This window comes from Narcine bancroftii, chromosome 5 (assembly GCF_036971445.1).
Source record: "Narcine bancroftii isolate sNarBan1 chromosome 5, sNarBan1.hap1, whole genome shotgun sequence".
Taxonomy (NCBI): domain Eukaryota; kingdom Metazoa; phylum Chordata; class Chondrichthyes; order Torpediniformes; family Narcinidae; genus Narcine; species Narcine bancroftii.
This window is the reverse complement of record NC_091473.1, coordinates 83,818,428-83,844,089: the sequence shown is the minus strand read 5'-3', so window position 1 is coordinate 83,844,089 and position 25,662 is coordinate 83,818,428. Positions and strand designations below refer to the sequence as shown.

At 39.5% G+C, this 25,662-nt stretch overlaps 1 protein-coding gene across 4 annotated transcripts in view; it reads left to right on the top strand.

Annotated features, from left to right (window-relative positions):
• Nucleotides 1–25,662, top strand: part of LOC138763643 (sterol O-acyltransferase 1-like) — a 66,964-nt gene that overhangs the window by 8,285 nt on the left and 33,017 nt on the right. For all 4 annotated transcript variants that reach the window (XM_069938142.1, XM_069938139.1, XM_069938140.1 and 1 more), the window contains 4 exons: nucleotides 11,916–11,974; nucleotides 17,348–17,496; nucleotides 18,484–18,543; nucleotides 18,813–18,920. In XM_069938142.1, the coding sequence (XP_069794243.1) occupies nucleotides 11,916–11,974; nucleotides 17,348–17,496; nucleotides 18,484–18,543; nucleotides 18,813–18,920 (376 nt within the window). The remainder of the gene's footprint in view (nucleotides 1–11,915; nucleotides 11,975–17,347; nucleotides 17,497–18,483; nucleotides 18,544–18,812; nucleotides 18,921–25,662) is intronic.

The following is a 25,662-nucleotide window of genomic DNA, read 5'->3' as shown; positions in this document are numbered from 1 at the left end:
CACATTTCTCCCATGATTGAGATAGTTGGAAGTGTTCTACTGGGAAAGTCAGGCATTTCCTCACTTAATGGGCTGAATGACTACCTGTGATGCAATCATTCTTTGATTCGGTCATCTACAGCAGCAGCTTTGTACTTGTGCCCTGTTCCTTCACTCTTCTGTCAATTGTGAACTTGCTGGTCAAGATGCAGATAGCCCAATTTGTAAGTTGATAGGGTGAAGGTTTCTGGGGTGAAAGGGAGATTTATTTGATACTTTAGTAAACACTTTTTAAAGTTCAGTCTTTAACAGCGTAACCATTTTGTATTTACACTAAAAATGGAAATAATTTTGACAAAATGTATTTTCAAAGATGAGTAAAATTTTGTCACAATTATAGCAAAGTACTCGAGATCCATCAGACTTCAGTTGTGCTTACAGCAAAAGGGTCAGTCAAGTTGTGCAAATCCTTTTCAGTGCAATTGTGTGGATTGAGGGAAATGTGTATTATAAATAAAAGTTCTACATTAAACATTAACTGTTCTGGTTACTTGTACCATATTTAAGCTTTGCAGGAATTGTAAATGATTTTTTTGGCATGTTGAGGTTATGTGTGAATTTTCAGTTTTCATCATCTGAGTCGAGATACTCCAGTTTTATCTTTGCAATAACTGCAACTTTCCCTTTGTGTATTTTCTTTGGACTTGTTCTGTTTTTTTCAGAGGTTAATTTACTCTGTCAGGCATAATGAGTCTTCAACAATTTGGCAATTGGCTTTTAAGCGTTGCCACCACCATGACTTGAACTGCTTCAGCATGGAATCTGTTCTTTAGAGCTAATTGAGACTCTCTTTCTCTTCAGTAACAAGCCATTTTTCTTTCTTGTATTCATTTAATTGTCTTAAATTAACTCAGAGTTGATGTGCCCAACCGGAGCATAATCTGACCCAATATTGTCAATATTCCCTTTCAGGTGTATTGGTCCACTTGGAGGCCAGGGTTGTTATCCTTTCAATTTATAAATTGTTAAATTTTACAGCATTGCTGACAGATAATATGCCAGAATTATTGGTAGCTTACTGTTTCACTGCTACCTTTTTTTAGTTTGAAATGTGTTGATTTTTTTAATCCCAGTTTTATGATCAAATTTTATTTTGTTGAATATTTTAAATCTTTAACTGCTCTTGAGTAAATTGATGCCTAATGTATGACACAAATATGCTTTGAGCTAATTAATAGTTTATTTAAATACTTTATTTTTCTATGTGACTGATACAGTTAACTTTCTCCATCCACTTATGTTAGATGTTGTGGACTTTGCACATGTGTTTATTTGCTTTAAGCTCACAAGGTTTCATTAAGATAACCATGTTGGGTTGCTTCAATACCTTATGATAGAGTTGTTCTTTGATCCTGAGCAAATTCCTAGTTTAACTGAGCTGGTCAAATTTTGTGCTCTAATCACAGGAAGATTGTCATTGTGCTCCAATTGTGATCTCAGCAACATTCATATTGAGACCCTGCTTGTTCCTATACTCAAATCCTTTTGGAATGAAGGGACAGTGGAAAATTGGTCTTGTTAGTTAAACACATTTTGCTGGAGGAACTTTAACAGGTCAAGTAGTATCAGTAGGTGAAAAAGAATGGTCGGTCAACTTTTCGAGCTGAAATCCTTTAGGTAGAAGTCCATTATTGTCATGTAATACTACATTTAGAATGTAACATGCATGAAATCCTTTAACTTTGCCTACTGTCAGGAAGACAGAGAATCGCCACTTTGTCAAGTGACCCTCCAAGAAATGAGGCCTTAGTAATAAATGAACTTGCAACCCCTGGTTTACAAGACCAGTGCTCTAACCACTAAGCCATTGGAACCTTGTTTTCAAGAGCCATTTACCTTTCTTTCTCTCCCATTGATGGTACTTGACCTGCTGAGTTCCTCCAGTTGAATGGAGGATGTTCTGAAAGGGGAGGATGGACAGTCAACTGTCATGGTCCATATTGGTACTAATCATATAGGAAGAAAGTGGGATGAGGTCCTACAAGCTGAATTTAGGTAGGTAGCGGATAAATTAAGGAGTAGGACTTCAAAAGTAATAATCTCATGATTATTACCAGTGTCGCGAGCTAGCCAGAGTAGAAATAACAGGATAGTTAGAATGAATATGTGGCTTGAATGGTGGTGCAAGAGGGAGGGTTTCAGATTCTTGGGGCATTGCCACTGGTTCTGGGGCAGATGGGACCAGTACAAACTGGACGGTCTACATCTAGACAAGGACGGGATCAATGTCCTAGGGAGATTGTTTGCTAGTGCTGTTGGGGAAGGTTTAAATTAATGGGGTAGGGGGATGGGAACCAAAAAAGAAAGAATGAGGAAGATGGTACAGAGACCAAAGCTAGAGTTAGAAAAGAGGAAAAGAAAAATAGAGGGCAGAGAAGTCAAAAGCAAAGGATGGAGAGGTCACTAGATTCTAAAAGGATAATGAGCATAAGGGCACTTTATCTGAATGCCCATGGTATTAGACACAAGTTAGTGAACTTGAGGCACAAATCAGTACCCAGGCATATGATTTAGTGGCCATCACAGAAAAATGGTTGCAAGGTGGGCATGATTGAGTATTAAATATTCAAGGGTATCAGGTAATACGAAAAGATAGATAGGAAGGTGGGGTGACGCTCTTAAAGATTAAATCAGGGCAATAGTGAGAGACGATATAAAATCTTAGGAGCAAAATCTTGTCCTTTGGGATAGAGATTAAGAATAGTAAAGGGAAAAATATCGCTGGTGGGAGTTGTCTATTGCCCACCAAATAACAAGAGGACAGTGGCACAGGCAATTAAGCAAGAGATAACTAAGGCATGTAAGAACAGAATGGAAGTTGTCATTGGGGGACTTTAACTTCAAGTTGGTCGAGGTTGTCTGGATGATGATTTTTTAGAATACATCCGTGATGGCTTTCTTGCACAGCATGTTAAGGAACCAACAAGGGAGAATGCTATTTTAGATCTACTATTGTGCAATGAGATGGGTAAAGTTAATGATCTAGTAGTTCGAGACCCTCTTGGAAAGAGCAATCGTAGTATGGTTGAATTTCTCATATAGATGGGGGGTGCAATAGTTAGATCTAAAACTAGTGTATTCTGCTGGAACGGGAGAGACTACAACAGGATAAGGGAGGAATTGGTCAGCATGGACTGGGTGCACAGGCTAGTTGGCAGAACAGTTAACAGTGGAAGACTTTCAAAGAGATGTTTCACAGTGCTGGACAAAAATATATTCCTGTTAAAAATAAGGACAGCAAGAGAGGAAAGAGTCAAACTTAGTTAACTAAGGAAATAAAGGAAAATATAAGATTAAAAGCTCATGTACAAAGTCGCCAAGATTGGGAAAACTTTAAAACAGTGGTTCTCAATCTTTTTCTTTCCACTCACATACCACGTTAAATAATCCCTATGCCATCGATGCTCTGTGATTAGTCAGGGATTTTTTTAAGGTGGTATGTGAGTGGGAAGGTTGAGAATCATTGCTCTAGTCCCAAATGTTACTGAAGTATTTTGCTTGAGAAAAATTGTCATTGGCCCATTTTCTTTGGGGTTACAAAACTGTGCGCATAACAAGTCAATTAGGTATGATTAAAACAGTGGTTTTCAAACTGTTTCTTTCCACCCACATACCACATTAAGCAATCCCTTACTAATCACAGAGAACCTTTGGCATAGGGAATACTTAAAAGTGGTATGTGACTGGAAAGAAAAAGGTTGAGAACCTCTGGTTTAAAAGGCAACGAAGGACAACTAAATGAGAAATAGCGAAAGGGAAAAAGGATTATGAAAGTAAATTAGCACAAAATATAAAAACAGATAGCAAAAAGTTTTATAAATATGTAAAGCGGAAAAGTGTGGGTCAAATCAACATGCATCCCTTAGAAGATGAGAAAGGGAAATTGATATTGAGTAATGAGGAAATGACCAAGACATTGAACAGATAATTTGTCAATCTTAATGGTGGAAGACACATCCAGCATGCCAAAGAGTGGTGATGGAGATGCAAAGGGCAGTGAGGGCCTCAATAAATTAATTGTTACAAAAGAGGTAGTAATGAGCCAACTAATGGGACTGAAGGCGGACAAATCCCCTGATCCTGATGGGATGCATCCCAGGGTACTGAAGAAAATAGTGGGAGTTATAGTTGATGCGTTGGTAGTCATTTCACAAAATTCTGTGGATTCTGGCAGGTCCCCGCAGATTGGAAGACAGCAAATGTCATGCCATTTTTTTAAAAAAGGGATGTAGGCTGAAGATGGGTAACTATCGGCCAGTTAGCTTAACGTCTGTAGTTGTAAAAAGGCTTGAGGCTGTCATTAAAGATGAAATAGCGAGACATTTAGAATGAAGGGGTTCCGTCAGGCAGACGGAGCATGGATTCATAAAGGGCAGATCTTGTTTGACAAACTTGCTGAAGTTCTTTGAGGATATATGGGTGCTGTTGATAGAGGGGAGGTTAATGTTTTATTTTTGGATTTCCAGAAGGCATTTGATAAGGTGCTGCGCAAGAAATTTTTTAAAGTATTTAATTTAAACCGCATAAGAAACATCAATCAGATACAGATGAATGGAGTCGGGGGATGTGTATTGGTGTGGATTGAGGATTGGTTAACTGACAGAAGGCAGAGAGTTGGGATAAATGGGTGTTTTTCTGATTGGCAGACAGTGGTAAATGGGGGCCACAAGGATCAATGCTGGGCCTGCAGCTGTTCACCATTTACATTGGTGATTTGGAAGAGGGGGCAGAGTTTAGTGTAGCCAAGTTTGCAGATGATACTAAATTGAGAGAAAAAGCAAATTGTACAGAGGATGTGGAGAGGCTGAAGAAGGATGTAGTTAAGTTAGGGGAGTGGGCAAAAGTCTGGCAGATGGATTAGTAAATGGATTAGTAAATGCGAAGTCATCCACTTTGGTAGGGAAATAGAAGAGAAGATTATTATTTAAGTTGTGGAAAAACTGCAGCATGATGTAGTGCAGAAGGACTTGGGAGTGCTTGCGCATGAATTTCAAAAAGTTGGATTTCATGTACAACAGGTTATTAAGAAAGCAAATGGAATGTTGGCCCTCATTGGTAGAGCAAGTGAATTCAAGAGCAGAGAAGTCATGCTGCAACTATACAAGGTACTAGTGAGGCTGCACCTGGAGTACTGTGTTCAGTTCTGGTCTCCATACTTGAGGAAGGATATACTGGCCTTGGAGGCAGTATACAGGAGGTTCAGCAGGTTGATCCCAGAGATGAGGTCGTTGACCTACGAGGAGAGACTAAATTGGCTGGGATTATACTCACTCGAATTCAGAAGAATGAGAGGAGATCTTACAGAAACATATAAAATTATGAAAAGGATAAATAAGGTAGAGCAGGAAAATTGATTTTACTGGTAGGTGAGTCCAGAACTAGGGGGGACAGCCTCAAGATTCAGGGGAGTAGATTTAAAACTGAGATGAGGAAAAACATTTTACCAGAGAGTAGTGAATCTGTGGAATTCTGTGTCCAGGGAAGCAGTTGAGGCTACTTCATTAAACTTATTTAAGGTTCAGTTAGATAGATTTTTACATAAAAGAATTAAGGGATACGGGAAATAGGTGGAGTTGAGTCAATGATCAGATCAGCCATGATCTTATTGAATGGCGGAGCAGGCTTAATGGGCTGGATGGCCTATTCCTGCTCCTATTTCTTATGTTCTTGTGTTTCTCATCCAGCGTCTGCTGTTTCCTGCTCTTGTTAATTTTTTTGCTTCACATTGGTATTTGCTTTAGGTGACCCAGGACTTTTTCCCTCCTTCCAAAATGCCAATTTCTCCCAATCTCCTATCATTTGGATATCTGCCTTTTATATTCCCAAAGTGTATGGCCTTGTATTATTCATTATAATGATTTTTTTTTGCCTACTCACTCAATCCACTCGTTTCCACTTTGTATCCAGCCAAATTTCATAATCCCACAAAGTGATGTTACATATTCAAGCACTGCTGTCCCTAATTGGTTGCTGCATTAAATCTACTCAAACTGCAATTTTTGGTTGCTACTTGTCTGTTGAAATGGTTGGAAAGTGTGCTTAAGTTTGTTGCTGCGGAGAAATCTAGAACTGACATAAACTGGATTATAGTTTAAGGCTGTGTCAGTAGCTACACAGAAACTGCTCCTTTGCAAAATCTAATGTGGTTGGTATTGTATCTACAAAAGCTTAAATAAGGAAGTGGTGACAAGTTGCTCCTAGTATTCCATTTATGTTGCACAGTAGTTTAGATATGAGAGACTGTAATATTGTTAGCCTGGAATGATTAGTTAGAAACTTTATTGGGCAAATGTTGAAAGTTGTCTTTCATCATGGTCAGAGTTTGGAGAATAATTGGAGAGATGTGCCCTTTCTAGATGTCTATGAGCCTTAAACCTCAGCTGGATTAACCCCAAAAGTACAATGGCTAGCTCAGAGTTCGGAGAGAGTGGTGATTCTTCTTGTTTTATATGGAATATGATAGTAAGGATATCATGCTGAGGCTTTATAAGATGTTGACCAGAGCAAATATTGGATCATTGTGAGCAGTTTTGGGCCTTGTATCTGGGGAATGATGTGCTGATGTTGGAGAAGATCTTGAGAAAGTTTGCAAAAATGATCTGAAGATGAGAGGATTAATTATGAGGAGCATTTGATGGCTCTGGAGTTTAGAAAGATAAGGGAAGAATCTATCTAGAAGCAACACAAAACAGTTGATCAGGCAGTATTCAGAGTAGACAACAGATGGTCAAATGTTTTTGGCTGAAACCCTTCATCAGGACAAACATAAAATGGGCAGACACTTGAATGAAAGGGTGGGGAGGCAGTGTAAAGGTTAAAACCTTGTTTTTAAAAAAATTTTTAGTTAATTTTGTGCCTATCTCTTTAAGAGACTATTGTTTGTAGTGTTACCATGGTAGCTATGATGGAATAGACCTTAATATCCACGTAGACTAATGACTGGCTCATTATTCTTTGGAATGTGAAGGTGTGAGCACAAGAAATTTTTCTTTGAATTTTTCAGTTTCTCTTTAAATTTGTTTATCTATATCATTATGAATCTCTTTTGTTACGAGGCCAGAGGACCCCAAAACCAAGCAGCAATAGATATTCACCAAGACAAATGGTTACTTAAACAAAAGTTGCTTTTAATTATTTTTAAACATGAAAATAGAATCATACTTTAACTTATCTTCATTGACTTAACTATCCTAACTTGAACCCCTTCTAATTCTAAGCACACATACATGTGCGTAATTCAGAAAAGTTCTTTGGTTCACAGTCCAATCTCACTTCTCATTCCTCCAAGTTTACTGGTTGCAGGCAATTCTTATACTATGCACATAATTGAACAATTATAAAGTTCACCAGGCTTTGGTGCTTGAAAGGTAAATGGTTACCACTCAGGAAGGTTCTTGTCAGTTTTCAGAGAGAGATTTGTTGTTCCAGGACATCTTGCACCTTCAGGGTTCTCCAGATGAGAACTCTTTCAGGTCACAACAAAGTTCCTTTTTGTTTCACTTATTTCAAGTGAAGCATTCGACACCCAGTCCTCTCCTTTTACATGAATCACAAGGGCTTTGACCAGGCCATCTTCCCAAAATGAGACTTCTTGCCAGCTTGTCCTGTTCTAGTCCCAGCTGCTCTTGCTCCCTGTAACTAAAAGTGATCTATGTGTGTGCGTGTGTGTGTGTGTCTCTCTCTCTCTCTCTCTCTCTCTGATCTGTCTCTCTGATCTGTCTCTCTGAGAGTGCCTGTTTTACTCTTTCTGCTTGCAAAACCACATGATCTCTTAGAACTGGCAAGTTCTCCTTCAGACTGCCTGCAGTTCCGACAAGATCTTTCATCTGTTGCCTTTGGTAAACAACAATCCATTAGTGGCACTCTTCAAAGCTCTTGCAAAAAGTGTGAGGCCCCGATATGTCTAGCATTGGGCAGAGTTCCAGTATTTTAAATAGATCTGTTTTAAAAAAAGTATTTGTATGTGACGTACTCTAACAAACCTTTCCCAATTTTTCTCCCAAAAACATATCTATGTTATTGTAGCCAACCGCTACAAAGAAACACACACACACACACACACACACACACACACACACACACACACAAACTCTGTTAGGTTAAGCTCAAGCTCACACCTTTATTAGGGCTGGAAAGGCTGCTTTTATACTGTTTAAGTTCCCTCCGTTTTTGCTGATTGACTGAGTCAGCCATATGAATAACAATAGCGGATGGGAACATCCATGCATATGAATGCCCTTCTTCCCCAGCCTGTTTCTGCTGAGTGAGCTGGGCAGCTTGACCAATGCCATTTTAGGGCTGTTGGTCTGATGCTGCCCCAGCTTCTACCCCCACTGGTTTGTTGTGCTAGGTGTCGCTTTAGCGATCTCTGTCCGCGTCTTCTGCTGTGCGATGTGCCAGCCCAATCTCCACAATTGTGGGCTGCCACATTCTACATACTCTGTCACACTTTAAAGTTTGTGTTTCTTCTTATACGTTTTGTATCTCTATCACACAATAAATGCTTTGTTATTTGTTGTTATGAAAGTCTTAATGTGAAGTTATGCAAAATGTTTATCCATTTTATCAACAGCCAAAAGTTTGATTTATTAGATTGAAGAGATCAAAATTTGGAATATTGTAGTTCATGCTTTTGGAAGATAATACTTTGATATTAGGATATATTGGAATAAGGAAAGTGTCTGTAGGCAGGGGAAGACAAACTAGTTGGCTGATGATAGGTGAATTTGGGTGGTGAGGGGAGAAAGTTAAGAATCTAAGGCAGAGGGATGAAGATGCACTCTGATTAGGGGAAGGATGAAGAGCTGGAAGAAAGAACATGGGAGATTGGGTTGAGGAGGGGGGTGGGGAAAGGAGGATGAGGAATTGGATATGAGAAATATGCTGAGTAAAGATTCTAGCATCCTAAATTAAACTGATGGTACTTTTGTGGGAAACAAGAAAATAATGGTCGGCACAATTATCATTTCCAGGACCTTTTTATGATCGCCTTCTGCATGAGTTTAGAGTCATACAGCATAGAAACAAGCCATTCGGCCCAACTTCCCCATGTTAACCAAAACATCCCACTTGCATGTGTTTCACTGGATCTATTCCTTTCTTGATATTTGTATACCTCTGAGATCACTCCTCATGCTCTTGCCCTCCAAGTAATAAAGCCCGAGCCTGCTCAACCTCTCCCTGTAACTCAGGTCCTACCCGAGACGGTCAACACTTCATAAATCTTTTCTGCACCCTCCAGGTTGACAGCATTTTTCCTGTAGCATAGTGACCAAAATAGAACACAATAGCATCCCCAATGTTGTATATAGTAGTGCAACATGATCTCTTAACTTCTGTACTCAGTATCTGATGAAGCCCAATGTGCTGAAAGTCTTTTAAGACCACCCTGTCTATATGTGACACAACTTTCCAGGTTCTCTGTATCCTTAGATCCTTCTGCTCTCCAACCTCCCCCCCCCCCCCCCAAAATAATTCCCGACCATTCATATTCTATGCATATGAGACTACCCAAAATGCAACACCTCACATTTTTTGCTTAAATTCCATTGGCCGTTTCTCTGCCTGCCTGACAAAACAAGAGCCTGCTGCAATCATTGGGAACAGTCTTCACTGTCTACAATACCAGACACTTTGGTGTCATCTGCAAACTTGCTCATCGTGCTGTGTACATTTTCATTCAAACCATGGATATAGACAGCAAAGAGCAATGGGCCCACACAAAATCCTATGGCAGAAGTTACAGGCTTTCAGATTGAAAAACATTCTTCCACCATCACCCTTTGTTTTCTTCCATGAAGCCAATTTTCTACCCGATCAGCTGTTTCTCCTTTGATCTCTAATGTTCCAGCACAACCTACTGGTGGAACCTTATGGAATGCCTTGCTGAAATCCATGTATGCAACCAGCCCCATCCTCACTTCAGCTTGTTGGCTACTCTAGCTAAAATTATTTCATAGTGTAGTGGTCAGAAATGAAATGCAATGTTGTCTCTGTGGATTAGCCATTTTTTTTCAAAAAAACTCAAATGGTAACGAGTTGCTGCACTTTGAAGTATTTAATGTCCCTTTTCCTGCATGTTCTCTTCATGCTACAATAGATGCATGGATCCAGGAGAAAATTATTTAGCACAGCTGGTTAATAACTCAGTCCTTGGTGATGATAATTAGTGTTTCAATTAATGGTGAATATTCATAATGGAGAGAAGGTACCAAAGCTGCAATTCTGAAATACAAATGCAACTAGCTGGAGGCACTGAGATTTAATTTACTCAAATCTTTCAAAAGGTTGGCCTCAAAAAAAGTTGTCTTGTTTGTAGTGCTTGCCTGCCATTCTATTCCAGATTAAGATCCTGGTATTGGTGTAGCATTACTGCAGTAGTAGAGTTGTAGAATATAGATATGTTTTTGGGAGATAAACTGGGGAAAGGTTTGTTAGCGTAGGACACATACAAACACTTTAAAATGGATTTTATTTAAAATACTGAAGCTCAACTAATGCTAGACATGTTGGCGCCTCAGAACCTTTGCAAAAGCTTTGGAAAATGCCAAAGAGACTTCACTAATAGATTGTTGTTTACAAGAAGGCAACAGATGAAAGAGCTTGTTGGAGCCGCATATTGTCTGGAAGGGAACTTGGTACTCTAAGAGGGTCATATGGTTTTGCAAACAGAGCGTCAAATAGGTTTTCTCTCTGGTGCGTGCGTGCGTGCGTGCGTGCGTGCGTGCGTGCGTGCGTGCGTGCGTGCGTGCGTGCGTGCGTGCGTGCGTGCGTGCGTGCGTGCGTGCGTGCGTGCGTGCGTGCGTGCGTGCGTGCGTGCGTGCGTGCGTGCGTGCGTGCGTGCGTGCGTGCGTGCGTGCGTGCGTGCGTGCGTGCGTGCGTGCGTGCGTGCGTGCGTGCGTGCGTGCGTGCGTGCGTGCGTGCGTGCGTGCGTGCGTGCGTGCGTGCGTGCGTGCGTGCGTGCGTGCGTGCGTGCGTGCGTGCGTGCGTGCGTGCGTGCGTGCGTGCGTGCGTGCGTGCGTGCGTGCGTGCGTGCGTGCGTGCGTGCGACAGAGATCACTTATACAGTGTTACAGACAGCAGCTGGGACTGGAACAAGACAAGCTGGCAAGCTTGTGGAAAACCCCATTTGGAAGATGGGTTCTTAGTTCAGCCTGGTCAGAGTCCTTGTGGTTTGTGCAAGAGGAAAGGACTGGCTGTCTAATGTTTCACTTGAAATAAGAGAAACAAAAAATAACTCTGTGGTGACCTGAAAGAAAGAGGTTATCACCTGGAGGGGGCAAGTTTATTCAGCAAGACACTGAAGTGACTGATTAAAAAGGAACAACAAATCTTTCTCTGAAAACTGACAAGAACTTTCCTGAGTGGTAACCATTTAACTTTCAAGCACCAAAGCCTGGTGAACTTTATAAATATTAAATTCTGTGCACAGTACAAGAATTGCTTGCAACCAGTGAACTTGGAGGAATGAAAAGTGAGATTGGACTCTGAATCAAATAACTTTTCTGAACTTACACATACATTAGAAGGGGGTTAAGTTAGGTTAGTTAAGTCAATAGTGATAAGTTAAAGTATGATTCTGTTTTAATGTTTAAAGATAATGAAAAGCAACTTTTGTTTAAGTAACCATTTGTCTTGGTGAATATCTATTGCTGCTAGGTTTATGGGTCCTCTGGGCTCATAACAAAAAAAAAATTTTTTTAAAAATTATTAACGTGTTATCAGCCCTCCTGCTGATAACTCAAGTTTCTGGTAATATAGCAAGATAAATGACAGGCCATGTTGTGGACAAGATGTTTCTCTGCATTCTTGCACTCTTAAACAATTCTTAGTGCCATTCACCCAATTATTACTAAAGTACTTTTTTTTTCTTGCAGGGAAAATAGATGCTGACTATATGATCAATAAAAAGCTGCAACTTAAGCTCAAGGCTGAGGTAAGATTTTGAATAATACCTTCAGAATTATTGTTCGAGTTTTAAACATCTGTTACCAGGCTTTCTTATCTGTATAACATGATTGTGCACTGGGCAAGAACAATGTTAGAGTAGAGACAATTGTTGTTTTCCATCGGCCTCCTATTCGTCCCATTAAGTCAACTGCAAATGAAACTTAAAAGCAGCAATCATACAGCATGAAAATAGACTTTTCACCTCAATGCATTCAAGTTCATTATCATTAGACTGCACATATATAACTAGACCAAACACTGTTTCTCCAGACCACAGTGCATACAGAATACACAGCACATAATCACATTTTGATATATAGAGAAAGGGCCATTCACACGCTCGCTCACGCACTCTCACACACAATTATATCTTTACATATAGTTCCAGATGATTTACTTAATTACAAGATTCAGTTCATAAATCTCGGATTTATGTGGGAAGAAGCTATATCCCAGCCTGGCGGTCCTGTACTTCCTTGATGGTTGTAGGTCAAAGATGCTGTGTGCTGGATGGAAAGGGTTCGCCATAATTCTTTGATCTCTATTTAAGCAATGTTCCTTGTAAATGTCATGAATAGAGGAATGCCTGACCCTCCACTCTATCTGCACCAATCCCAACCTCACCATCAAACCCTTCGACAAGGGTGGCACTGTTGTAGTCCAGTGAAACACATCAAACCACCATATTTATAATGCACTATCTCTGAACTTAACACTTCTAGCCATCTCCTGAGCATGGCTTCCAACCTAATCATTTCCCAATCCCAAGATCCACAAACCCAATTGTCCCAACAGACCAATCATTTCTGCATTCTCCTGCCCCACTGAACTGGTATCAGCTTACCTCAATTTAGTTTTGTCCTCCCTAGTCCAGTCCCTCCCAACCCACATCCAGGATACTTCACATGCCCTCCATCACTTCAATAACTTCCAGTTTCCTGAACTTGACTGACTTATCTTTACCATGGACAACCAATCACATGACACCTCCATACCCCATACTGAAGGCCTCAAAACCCTTTGTTTCTTTCTCGAAAATGGTCCAAACTAGTCTTCATCAAACACCACCCTCCTCCAGTTGTCCTCATCTCAATAACTTCTCCTTCGACTCATTTCACTTTCTCCAAGTCAAAGGAGTAGCCAGGGGTACCTCATGGACCCCAGCTATGCCTGTCTTTTTGTTGGCTATGTGGAGTAATCCATTCTACAGGCCTACACAGGCAAAGCTCCTCAGCTCCACATCGGCAGTTACTTTAGTGCTGTCTCATGCACCCATAACGAGTTTGTTGACTATTCATTTTGCTGCCATTTTCCACCCTTGCCTCAAATTCACTTGGTCCATCTCTTGCAAACACACCAAAATGCTGGAGGAACTCAGCCAATCTTTTCAGCATCTATAGGAGACAAAGATATATTGCTGACATTTCGGGCCTGATCCCTGTTTCAAGGAAAAATTAGAAAGGCAGAAGCAGAATATATCAGAAACTCTCAGAATTCAAACAATGGGGGAGGAATCCAGACCAACAAAAGGTGTTAATTGGCTATGATAAGGCTATCATGTCTGTGTGAAAGGAGACAGGGGAAGAAACTTGTAGGCATTTTTAAACGTAAGTCAGAGATCAATATTAATGCCTTGCAGTTGGAGGATACATAATCAGAAGATAAGATGTTGTTCCATTTACGGGTGGTTTCAATCTGACAGTGCATGAGGCTATGGACCAACATGCCAGGAAGGGAATGGTATGGGGAATTTAAATGGGTGGCCACTGGAAGATCCACACTACTGCAGAGGACAGAGCGAAGGTGCTCAACAAAGTGATCTCCCAGGCTTCGTCCAGTCTCTCCAACAGAGAGCAGTCCACAGCGGGATCACCGGATGCAGAGTCCCAAGTGAAATATTTTTTCATTTGGAATGATTGTTTGGGGCCCCAAATGGTGCTGAGGGATGAGGTCTTGGCACAAGTGGAACGTCTCCTACAGTCACAGGGGTAGATCCCAAGGGAATGATTGGTGGAGAGGAGTGGACAAGAGAATCATGAAGGGAGCAGTCCCTGCGGATGGCAGAGGGAGGAATATTGTGTCTAGTAATGGGATTACAAAGGTGGTGGAAATGACGGAGGAGGGTGTGGAGACTGGTGGGGTGGTAGGTGAGAACAGGGGAAATAGTTTCCTTGTTGCACCTGGGGGCAGAGGGGGCCAGGGCAAATGTGCGAGTAATGGAGGATATGCGGGTTAGTAACAAGTTGATGGTAGTGGAGGGAAAGCCACATTGTTTGAAGAGGGACGACATCTCTAATGAACTAGCATTGAAGTCCTCATCCTGGGTGCAGATGCAATGGAGATGGAGGAATTGAGAGAATGGAATGGAATCCTTACAGGGGACAGGATGGGAAGAGGTGTCATTGAGGGAGCTGTGGGAGTTGGTGGGTTATAGAAGATGTCTGCGAGACTTTGTCTCCTGAGACATAGAGATCAAGGAAAGGGTGATTGTTGTTGGAGATGGATCAGTGTGCCAGAGCACAACAGCACCACCCTTGTCTGTAGATTTGATGGTGAGGTTTGGATTGGTGTGGAGAGAGTGGAGGGCCAGACGATCCAAAGAGGTGAGATTGGAATGAGTGAGGGGAGTAGTGAAATCGATACAGTTGATGTCCAATGTCAGTTGGAAAAATAAAGGACCAGAGACTTAGAAGACTGGAATACGGTGTCCAAGAGGAGGAAGAAGTTTTAAAGCGGGAGAAGTGATCTGTAGTGGGGGGTGCAGATCGTGGTTGTGGAGGGAATGCATGGAGACGGAGCCAATGGAAGAGGCGTGCACATAACTCATTAAGGTGTGGGCGAAGGCGAGGATCTGGCCATGCAAAGGACTTAGATGTGTTTTGATTGAGCTCTCCTTGAAGAATATCAAAAAGATGGTTAAAAATTTAAAATTAAGAATTTTTCACTAAAGAATGGACAAAATAAGTACTAAGAAACCAAGGCTGCCGAGAACTAAAAATGAAGTTTCTACTCGGCCAGGAACATTGATCAAACACCCAAAAGGTAGAAGTGCAAGAGTGGCCTCATGATTGGTGGACCCCCGCAGAGCTGGGGAGTCAGGACAAGAACTAAATATTATCCTGGAGAAAATGGAAAACTGTGCATACAGCCCTTTCTCTGCCACATGGCATTTGGGGAGGGCAGGTCCACCATCGCTTTTTCCCCACATATTTATAAATTGTACGTGATAGTGCTACCAACTTTCTCACCCTGTTTAAAAATTATCTGCTATTGCTAGCACTTTTCCACGGTCCCTTATAAAGGTTTATATAATCAGCACAACAACATGGGCTGAAGGGCTCATACTGTGCTGTACATAAAGCTTAATTATGTTATAATTAGGCATGATTAATTTTGTTCAAATACAAGATCATACATTGATCAGGATTTAGGGGCTTTTTAGAGAAAATTGCCTCTGTCAAATGGTTCCTTTCTCATTTACGGTGTCTTTTTAGCCCCTTTCACACTTGCATTCCACTAAATTGGCCGTTCAATGTCCCAGAATAGGGATGGGGGTGTGGCTTTTCACAGTTGACCACTCCAAACTGGGACACTGAATGATTTCACACTTGCAAGGAGCCATCCCCAGGGTTAGGACTTTTCTACCTTCTGCTGGTGATGTCATGACGCATTGAGCGATGGTGGACCTTCCCTAAATCCTGATCAATGTATGATCTTATATTTGAACAAAATTAGTCATGCCTAACTATAACATAATCTAGCTTTGTACAGCACAGTATGAGCCCTTCAGCCCCTGTTGTGCTGACCTATATAAACCTTTATAAGGGACCATGGGAAAGTGCTAGCAATAAATAGCAATAGCAGACAATTTTTAAACAGTGTGGGCAAGTTTGTAGTGCTATAGTGCTCAATTTATATAGCATGGGAAAGTTGGTAGCACTATTGCTTATAGTTTATAAATACTGTGGCAGTGGTGGTGGGGGGGGGGGGGGGGGGAGGCGATGGTGGACCTGCCCTCCCAGAATTTCATGCATGTAGCAGAGAAAGGGCTATATGACCAGCTGCAGCAACAGAGCATTTATGGAGGGTTTTTTTCTGCAACAGGGCATTCTGTGAAGTGAGGTGCCATTGCCTTTTCCCATGGTCTTTATAAATTGTGCGCTATTGCTATTTATTTCCTCTCTCTCTCTCTTTCCGATTTTCCCACAGCAAAGTTTGTACCTTTATTTTAATCTTTTCTTTCTTCACATTCCTGCACTCACACAAATACTTGGGTCATTTCAATCCCACAATGCAATTACCCGTTTCACACTTGCCTGATTGCAATGCTGGTGTCTGCAGACACCAGAGATTGTACTAGGGGTCGAGGCCGTCAATCCCCAACATGAGATGACGTCATAATTGAGTTGATTTTGCTTTTGCACTTAGCACTTTAAAGGTTGATTGGCAGTTAATTCTGGGATCACTTGCAAGTGTAAAAGGGGCTTTTGTTTCATGTTAAAAGTTTCTACATTGCTGGCATTAAATTTGGATTGGAGCAGTTTGTTGATTATACTTTGAACTCATCTGTCCCTTTAAAAGAAAAAAAAGTTGCAATTACACAATCTGTAGTCCGATTAGGAAGTGCACAGAGTTCATTTTCTGTAATGTTGTCAGTTTCATCTTGTAGATGAGGTTAATAATGTGAAAGCAGAAATAAATGGAGAGAGAGAGAAAGAAAACCACATCTCCTGTTATCCTATTTTGAGGATGATATTAATTATACTGCAGAGAATGCTCAAAGTACTTGGGTTAGGTCGCAATTGACTTTGTTTTCTGTCTGTCAATTCTGGTAAATAAATAAAATATCAGTCTCTCCTCTGACTCTTATTTCTTTGTTCTTCAGTTAAAAACTCTCTTGTTATGACCTCCTCAAACTGATGGTTTTTTAAAAAAAACCCAGTCCAGTGAAACAATCTTTGTTCTGTAAAACTTTTTGCTTCATTAAAAAGGAACACTTTCCTGAAACCTTGTGATTTAATGTATATGCCTTGTGACATGAGCATGACCTGATCATATGCTCCTATATTGAAATTATTTCCTTTGTGTACATCTCTCTTAGACTTGTGAAAAGCTAAGTCTACACACTGATTTCATGAATAAATGACTTGATGATTCAAGGAATTAGAAATCAATGTTGGCGAGGACAAAGATGATGAAATTTACAGATCATACAGAGATGAAATCGGAAAAGCTTTCCACTTTTTACCCAATGAAAAATTGCTGTTTTTAGAGCAATTTTGTGTCATTAATTCTCTATTATTTTGTGTCATTAATTCTCTATTATTTTGTGTCATTAATTCTCTATTATTTATTATAGCAAATGAAGAATGATTTGTTGAGACAGTTTGATTCTCATTTTAACCATTTTGTGGACAATTTGATTGATGAGTCAACTGTGTTGGACTCCTCCGGTACTCCTTTCATGTCCATGTCCATGACTAAAGAGCAGACATTTGTAGCTAACAGGTAAGGAATGATGGATATCCCAAGGTATTGAACTTTTTTTTCCAGCATTGTCCGAGGTCCTTGGTATCTTCCAGTGCTAATTTTTAGAAGATACAGTACAACTCCTATTATCCAACTGGGCCTATGTCGGATAAATGTTTTTTTAGATAACTGGTCTTTTTTAAAAACAGCCCGGTACCAACAACAAATCACTTGTAACAATGTTTTAACAATAATAAAAAAACAAGAGAAGGGTTTTTAAGCATTAAAATAATGTTTACTTCTCACCAAAAAAATGCTGGCCACATCACTGCCGATCACTGAGACCTCCCAATTGCTAATGCCGATCACCAACATCACCCCACCAAATTCCTGCTCCTGCTCAGGAACCCGCTCTCCTTGATGCCGGGACAAGGGTTTCTTTCGACTGCTTGCAGCTAGGAGACAGTGGCATGCAGTTTGAAAAGGAGAGTTGGAGAGAAAGTCAATAGGGGTAGGTAATGAAGAAATGGGAAGCGAGAGGTGAGAGAGTTACCTGAAACGAGAATAATTGTCTTTCTAATTTCATGTCAGGAAATTTTTTTCAGCCTGTGAGGTGAGTTCGGCTCTGGAAAATTTTCAGATAAATAAGAATTTCTGATTTGTTTTAGATATCCTCATTGATCTGAAATTTAAAAAAATATTTGGATAAATAAGCATTTTGGAGAATCTGATTTTGAATAATCGGAGTTGTACGGTATAAACTAATCATAGGGTATACGTTTGGGTACCCTGGAGAGGTGTGACTGGAAAAGTAATTAGGTTACTTGTGATAAAATTAAGTGTGAATTTGGTTTTTATTTTCTGCTTTAGCAGTTGTTCACTTAATTGCATTTGATTTGTATTATTTCTTAGCCATCAAGTTAACCAAAGTTCTTTTTTAAACTTGTTTTTAATTATCTGGGTTATAAAAAGGCTGACTATGTTGTGTTATTGAGTTGTAATTGTAGTATATGAATCTGTTTACAGGCAAGCGAGGGCTCCCCCAGACAAGGGAAAGCACTTTGTGTCTCGTCGATCTCTGCTTGAGTAAGTATGATCTTTAAATTCTACTTGCTGGCATGATTTAGAAGATTGATTAAAAACAGATCCCAAATTTTGATAGCTTTGGATTGAGACTTAATTTTGTTATTTTGCGTATGGACTTGGTTTCCCTTCCTGTTGGTTGTGATGGTCTGAATTTCTGAACTTTGTGCTTATTCACAATTCACAATTGTTTTGAGCCAATGACTTGCTGTGTTTTTTCATTGCAGCGATGTTCTAATAAACCATGTAAAACCATGTTCTCTTTCCTTCAGTGAACTCTTCCAAGTGAATCACATCAGGACCATTTATCACATGTTCATCGCTTTACTTATTCTGTTTATAGTCAGTACCCTGGTGATGGACTTTATCGATGAAGGAAGGTAAGATTTTGGGAAGAAGTGAAGAATGCAACAAAAAAAAGGTGATCTGGCCTCTGGCATGGAATCTGGTCCTGTGGCTAAGAAGGGAAGGAAGGAGAAGAGGCGAGCTGTAGTGAAAGAGGATTCCATAGTTAAGGGATAGATAAGATGTTCTGTGGAAGAGATCGATTATCCCAATGGTATGTTACCTCCCTGGTGCCAGGATCAGAGATATCTCAGATAGAGTTCGTGGCATTCTCAGGAGGGAGGGCGAGCAGCCAGATGTTGTGGTCCATATAGGAACCAATGCCATGGGTTGGAAGGGTGAGGAGATCCTGCAAGGAGAATTCAGGGAGTTAGGTGCTAGTTTGAAGGACAAAACCTCCAGGGTTGTGATCTCAGGATTATTTCCCATGCCATGAGCTAATGAGGTTAAAAATAAGAGGATAATGTGGCTTAACACATGGCTAAACACATGGTGCAGGAGGGAAGGCTTCAAGTTTCTGGATCATTGGGCTCTCTTCTGGGGAAGGTGGGACCTGTTCCTACAGGACAGTTTACATGTAAACTGGAAGGGGACTAATATTCTCATAGAAAGATTTGCTTGTGCTGCTCCGGTGGGTTTAAACTAGATTTACAGGGGGTTGGGAACTAGAGTGCAAGAGCAGAAGAGGAGTGGAGGAGGGAAAAGAATGTGAATTGCATGCACCGATAGAAGATGGCACGTTTGACATAGCAGTTAGCACAATCCCTTTACAGTGCCAGTGATCGGGACTGGATCTGGGTTCGAATCCCGTGCTGTCTGTAAGGAGTTTGAATGTTCTCCCTGTGTCTGCATGGGTTTTCTCCAGGGGGGTCTGGTTTCCGAGGTGTAGTTTAATGAGGTGTAAATTTGACAGCATGGACTTGTAGGGCCGAATTGGCCTATTACAGTGCTGTATGTCTAAATTTAAAACATTTTTTTGAGTCAATAGTTGTACGTGGTGGAAATATTCTTAGGGGCATCTATTTCAATGCATGGAATATTGTAGAAAAGACCGATGCATGAGTGTGGGTTGGAACGTGGAATTAGGACATTGTGGCCATTATTGAAATTTGATTGCAGGAGGGCCAGGACTGCAGCTTAATGTTCCGGCCTTCCACTGCTTTAGATGCAAAAGAATGGGGGGATAAAAGGGGAAGGAGTGGCATTGCTTGTCAGGGAAAATATTGCAGCTGTGCTCAGACCAGAGGGCAATATGGGTGGAGATGAGGATGGAAAAGGTATGACCACGCTCATGGGGTTGTATTATATACTGTCCAATAGTCGGTGAGAATTTGAGGAACAAATCTGTAGAGAGATAGCAAACTGCGACAGGAATCGGGAAGTTATGATAGTAGGAGGTTTTAATTTTCTATATATTGACTGGGACTCCCATACTATAAAAGGGCTGGATGGTTTGGAGTTTGTCAAATGTGTTCAGGAAAGTTTTCCTAAATCAATATATAGAGGTATCAACTAGAGAGAGAATGAGAAGGACAGGTGACAGAAATATGTGTAAGGGAACATTTTGGGTCCATTATCATCATGCCATTAGTTTCGAGTTAATTATGGAGAAGGGTAGGCCTGGGCCTCAGGTTGAGATTCTAAATTGAAGAAAGGCCAATTTTGAGGAAATGAGGATGAATCTAGAATGTATGCATTGGGATAAGTTGTTTTCTGGCAAGAATATGTGAGGGAAATGGAAAACCTTCAGAGGTGAAATTTTGAGAGTACAGTGTTTGTCTGTTCCTGTCAGGAATAAAGGCAAGGTTAGCAGGCATGGGGGACCTTGGTTTTCAAGGGATATTTGGGATCTAGTTCGGAAGAACAGAATAACCTGTGTAGGCAACATGGAGCAAATGAGGTAGTTGAGTATTATAAAAAGTGCAAGAAAAACTAGAAAGGCTAAAAGAAGATACGAGATGCTTTGTATGGAGCCAAAAGGGATGGGGGTAGATCTTAAATAGTTTTTTTTCCATCAGTATTCACTCAAGGGATTTAGTCTTGGGAAGTAAGGAATACAAGCAGCAATGTCCTGGAACCTATATGTTTAAAGAGGAAGAAGTGCTTGCTGTTTTAAAGCAAATAAGGGTGGATAAATCCCCAGGGCCTGACGGGATATTCCCATGGACCTTGAGAGATGATAGTGTAGAAATTGCAGGGGTTCTGGCAGAAATATTTAAAATGTCCTTAGCCATAGGTATGATGCTAGAGGATTGGAGGATAGTTGACATTGTATAAAAAGGCTCCAAAAGTAACCTTGAAAATTATTGGCCAGAGAGCCTGATGTCAGTAGTAAATAAATTATTGAAAGATGTTCTCAGATCAGTTATACAATTATTTGGATAGCCAGAAACTGATTAGAGAATAGAACACTAAGGCATGGTACAGACCCTTCGACCCATGTTGTTGTATTGACCCCTCTGTTCCTTTTTTTAAAAATAAGCACAAAACCCTCTCTGCCCCATAACCCTCTATTTTTTTTCCATCCATGTGCCTGTCTAAGAATTTCTTAAAAGCCTTCATGTTCCATTCTCCACCTCCATCCCTGCCACCCACAACTCTGCATATTTATTTAAAAAGAACATGCCCCTGATGTCTCCCCTAAACTTCAGTTTGTACTTACGTCTTCTGGTGTTTGCTAGTCCTGTCCTGGAAAACTGGTGCTGGTTGTTCACCCTATCTGTGCCACTCATAATCTTGTAGAACTCTATTAAATCTCCTCTCATCCTTCTTTACTCCAAAGAGAAAAGTCCCAACTCTGCTGACTTTGCCTGATGAGGCTTGTTTTCTAGTCCAAGCAACATCCTGGTAAATCTCCTCTGCACTTTCCACATAGCTTCCACATCCTATAATGAGGTGACTAGAACTGAACACAATACTCACAAGACCAAAGAAAGTATGGTCTCAGAGATTTATAGAGTTGCAACATGACCTCTCTACTCCTGAACTCAATCCCCCTATTAATGAAGCCCAGCATCCCATCAGCCTTCTTAACCATCCTATTTACTTGTGTGGTGACCTTTTTTTTTTTAAATTTTTTTTATTTTTCACACCATAAACCACATTAACCATGATACACACTTTTTCCTTTTCAAACATATACAGTGTCATTTTCTTCCCCCCCCCTCCTCCCATCCCACCCTCCCTACCTCTCCCCCCATCCATTTAAAGTACAAAATCTAAGATACATTAAACCAGTCAAACAATGTTGTCATTCAATAAAAATAAACAAGAAATTCCACGGAGTCAATTCTTTTCATTTCCTTCTCCTTTCGTTAATTTAGGTAGTGCATGTCCCCGGTAGGTTTTCGTTATTATGTTTCATGTGAGGCTCCCATATTTGTTCAAATATTTCAATATTATTTCTTAAACTATATGTTATTTTTTCTAATGGAATACATTTATTCATTTCTATATACCATTGTTGTATTTTCAAATTATCTTCCAATTTCCAGGTTGACATAATACATTTTTTTGCTACGGCTAGAGCTATTTTAACACATCTTTTTTGAGCATCCTCCAAATCAATTCCAAATTCTTTGTTTTTTATGTTACTTAGAAGGAAGATCTCTGGATTCTTTGGTATATTGTTTTCTGTAATTTTATTTAATATCTGATTTAGATCTTCCCAAAATTTTTCTACTTTCTCACATGTCCAGATTGCATGAATTGTTGTTCCCATTTCTTTTTTACATCGAAAACATCTATCAGATATTGTCAGGTCCCATCTATTTAACTTTTGAGGTGTAATGTATAGCCTGTGTATCCAGTTATATTGTATCATACGTAACCTCGTATTTATTGTATTTCTCATCGTTCCAGAACATAACTTCTCCCATGTTTCCTTTTTTATCTTTATATTTAAATCCTGTTCCCATTTTTGTTTAGTTTTACCATTTGTTTCCTCATTCTCCTTTTCTTGCAGTTTAATATACATATTTGTTATAAATCTTTTGATTATCATTGTATCTGTAATCACATATTCAAAGTTACTTCCCTCTGGCAAACTCAGACTGCTTCCTAATTTGTCCTTCAAGTAGGATCTCAATTGGTAATATGCCAGCACTGTATCTTGAGTTATATTGTATTTAACTTTCATTTGTTCAAAGGATAATAATCTATTTCCTGAAAAACAATTTTCTATTCTTTTAATCTCTTTTTTCTCCCATTCTCTAAAGGAAAGGTTATCTATTGTAAAAGGGAGTAACTTGTTTGGCGTCAATATTAGTTTTGGTAATTGATAATTTGTTTTATTTCTTTCTACATGAATCTTCTTCCAAATATTGAGTAGATGATGTAATACTGGAGAACTTCTATGTTGTACCAATTTTTCATCCCATTTATATAATATGTGTTCAGGTATCTTTTCCCCTATTTTATCTAATTCTAATCTGGTTCAATCTGGCTTTTCCCTTGTTTGATAAAAATCTGATAGGTATCTTAATTATGCGGCTCTATAATAATTTTTAAAGTTTGGCAGTTTTAAGCCTCCTTGTTTATACCATTCTGTTAATTTATCTAGTGCTATCCTCGGTTTCCCCCCTTTCCATAAAAATTTCCTTATTATTTTCTTTAACTCCTTGAAGAATTTCTCTGTCAGTTGTATTGGTAGTGCCTGAAATAAGTATAATATCCTTGGAAAAATGTTCATTTTAATACAATTTATCCTTCCTATTAGTGTTAGTGGTAAATCTTTCCAATGCTCTAAATCGTCCTGTAATTTTTTCATTAGTGGATAATAATTGAGTTTATATAGTTGGCCGAGATTTTTATTTATTTGTACACCTAGGTATCTTATTGCTTGCATTTGCCATCTAAATGGCGATTCCTTCTTAAATTTTGAGAAATCCGCATTATTCATAGGCATTGCTTCACTTTTATTTACGTTGATCTTGTAACCCGACACTTCTCCACATTCCTTCAATTTCTTATATAATTCTTTTATTGATAGTTCTGGTTCTGTTAAGTATACTATAACATCATCCGCAAATAAACTGATTTTATATTCCTTGTCTTTTATTTTTATCCCTTTTATATTATTTTCTGTTCTTATCAATTCTGCTAGTGGTCCTATAGCTAACGCGAACAATAAAGGTGATAGTGGGCATCCCTGTGATGTTGACCTGCTTAAGTTAAATTGCTTTGATATATATCCATTTACTGTCACTTTCGCCAATGGTCCCTTATATAATGCTTTAATCCAATTAATATACTTCTCCGGTAAACTGAATTTTTGCAATACTTTGAACAAATAATTCCATTCTACTCTGTCAAAGGCCTTCTCTGCATCTAAAGCAACTGCTACTGTTGGCGCTTTATTCCCTTCTACTGCATGAATTAAGTTAATAAATTTACAAATATTGTCTGTTGTGCGTCTTTTTTTGATAAATCCAGTTTGGTCTAGATTTACCATTTTCGGTACATACTCTGCTGATCTGTTTGCTAATAGTTTAGCTATTATCTTATAATCTGTGTTAAGTAAAGATATTGGTCTATATGACGCTGGTGTGAGTGGATCTTTCCCTTGCTTTAGTATTACTGTAATTATTGCTATTTTACATTAATATGGTAAGCTTTGTGTTTTGTCAAACTGGTTGATTACTTCCAGGAGTGGCGGAATTAATAAATCTTTAAATGTTTTATAGAATTCTTTTTTTTTTTTTAAATTTTTTTTATTTTTCACACCATAAATCACATTAGCCATGATATACACTATTTCTTTTTCACACATATACAGTGACTTTTTCTCCCCCCCCCCTTTCCTCCCAAACCACCCCCCCACCCCCCCCCCTCTCATCCATTTTAGGTATACAATCTAGGTTGCATTAAGCCAGTCAGACAATGTTGTCATTCAACAAAATTACACCAGAAATTCTACTGAGTCCATTCTTTTCTTTCCTTCTCCTTCCATCAACTTAGGTAATGTTTGTCCCCGGTAGGTTTTCGCTATTGTATTTAATGTAAGGCTCCTATACTTGTTCGAATATTTCAATATTATTTCTTAACCAATATGTTATTTTTTCTAATGGAATACATTTATTCATTTAAATTTGGTAGTTTCTTCCTTTTAATTTGGTTATGTATTCCATTAATATTTAAAGTCATATAGTTCAGCGTAGCCCTTTTATATTTTGTTTATCTTCTCTTTCTGTTTTTCCATCATTACCTTTCCTCCTTTTCCATTTCTGTTTTCTTATTTTCAACTCTTTATAAGACAACATTCCTACAACATCCAACATTTTCCTTATTCTCCTATTTCTATCTTATTTATCCCCAATCTCCCCTTCACCTCCTGAGTTGTCCTTTAACCCTTGTCGGACAACCACATCTCCCCTCTCCATTTGGATTTGCGAATCCACTCGCAAGCGTCAACTGATTTTGCAGTGACCGCTATTTCCCCCCACCCCGCCTCCCCCAGAAAAGATTTCACTTTTCATATGTCACAAAGGTCACTCTTTTAATTCCCTCCTTATTCTCTCTATTCCATTACCTTCCCTTATTAATTCTTGTCTATACTATCTATATTTTCCTCTAAGTACAGATACATTCATGTATGCTCATTGTCTCTATTCACTCTTATACCTCTTTACCCGCATACATATCAATCGTGATCATTTTTACTCTCATTACCCGTCTTCATCCCTCAGTCTACTTTTGTCTTTACCCACATACATATCAATCGTGATCATTTTAACTCTCATTACCCGTCTTCCTCCCTCAGTCTATTTTTGTAATTGT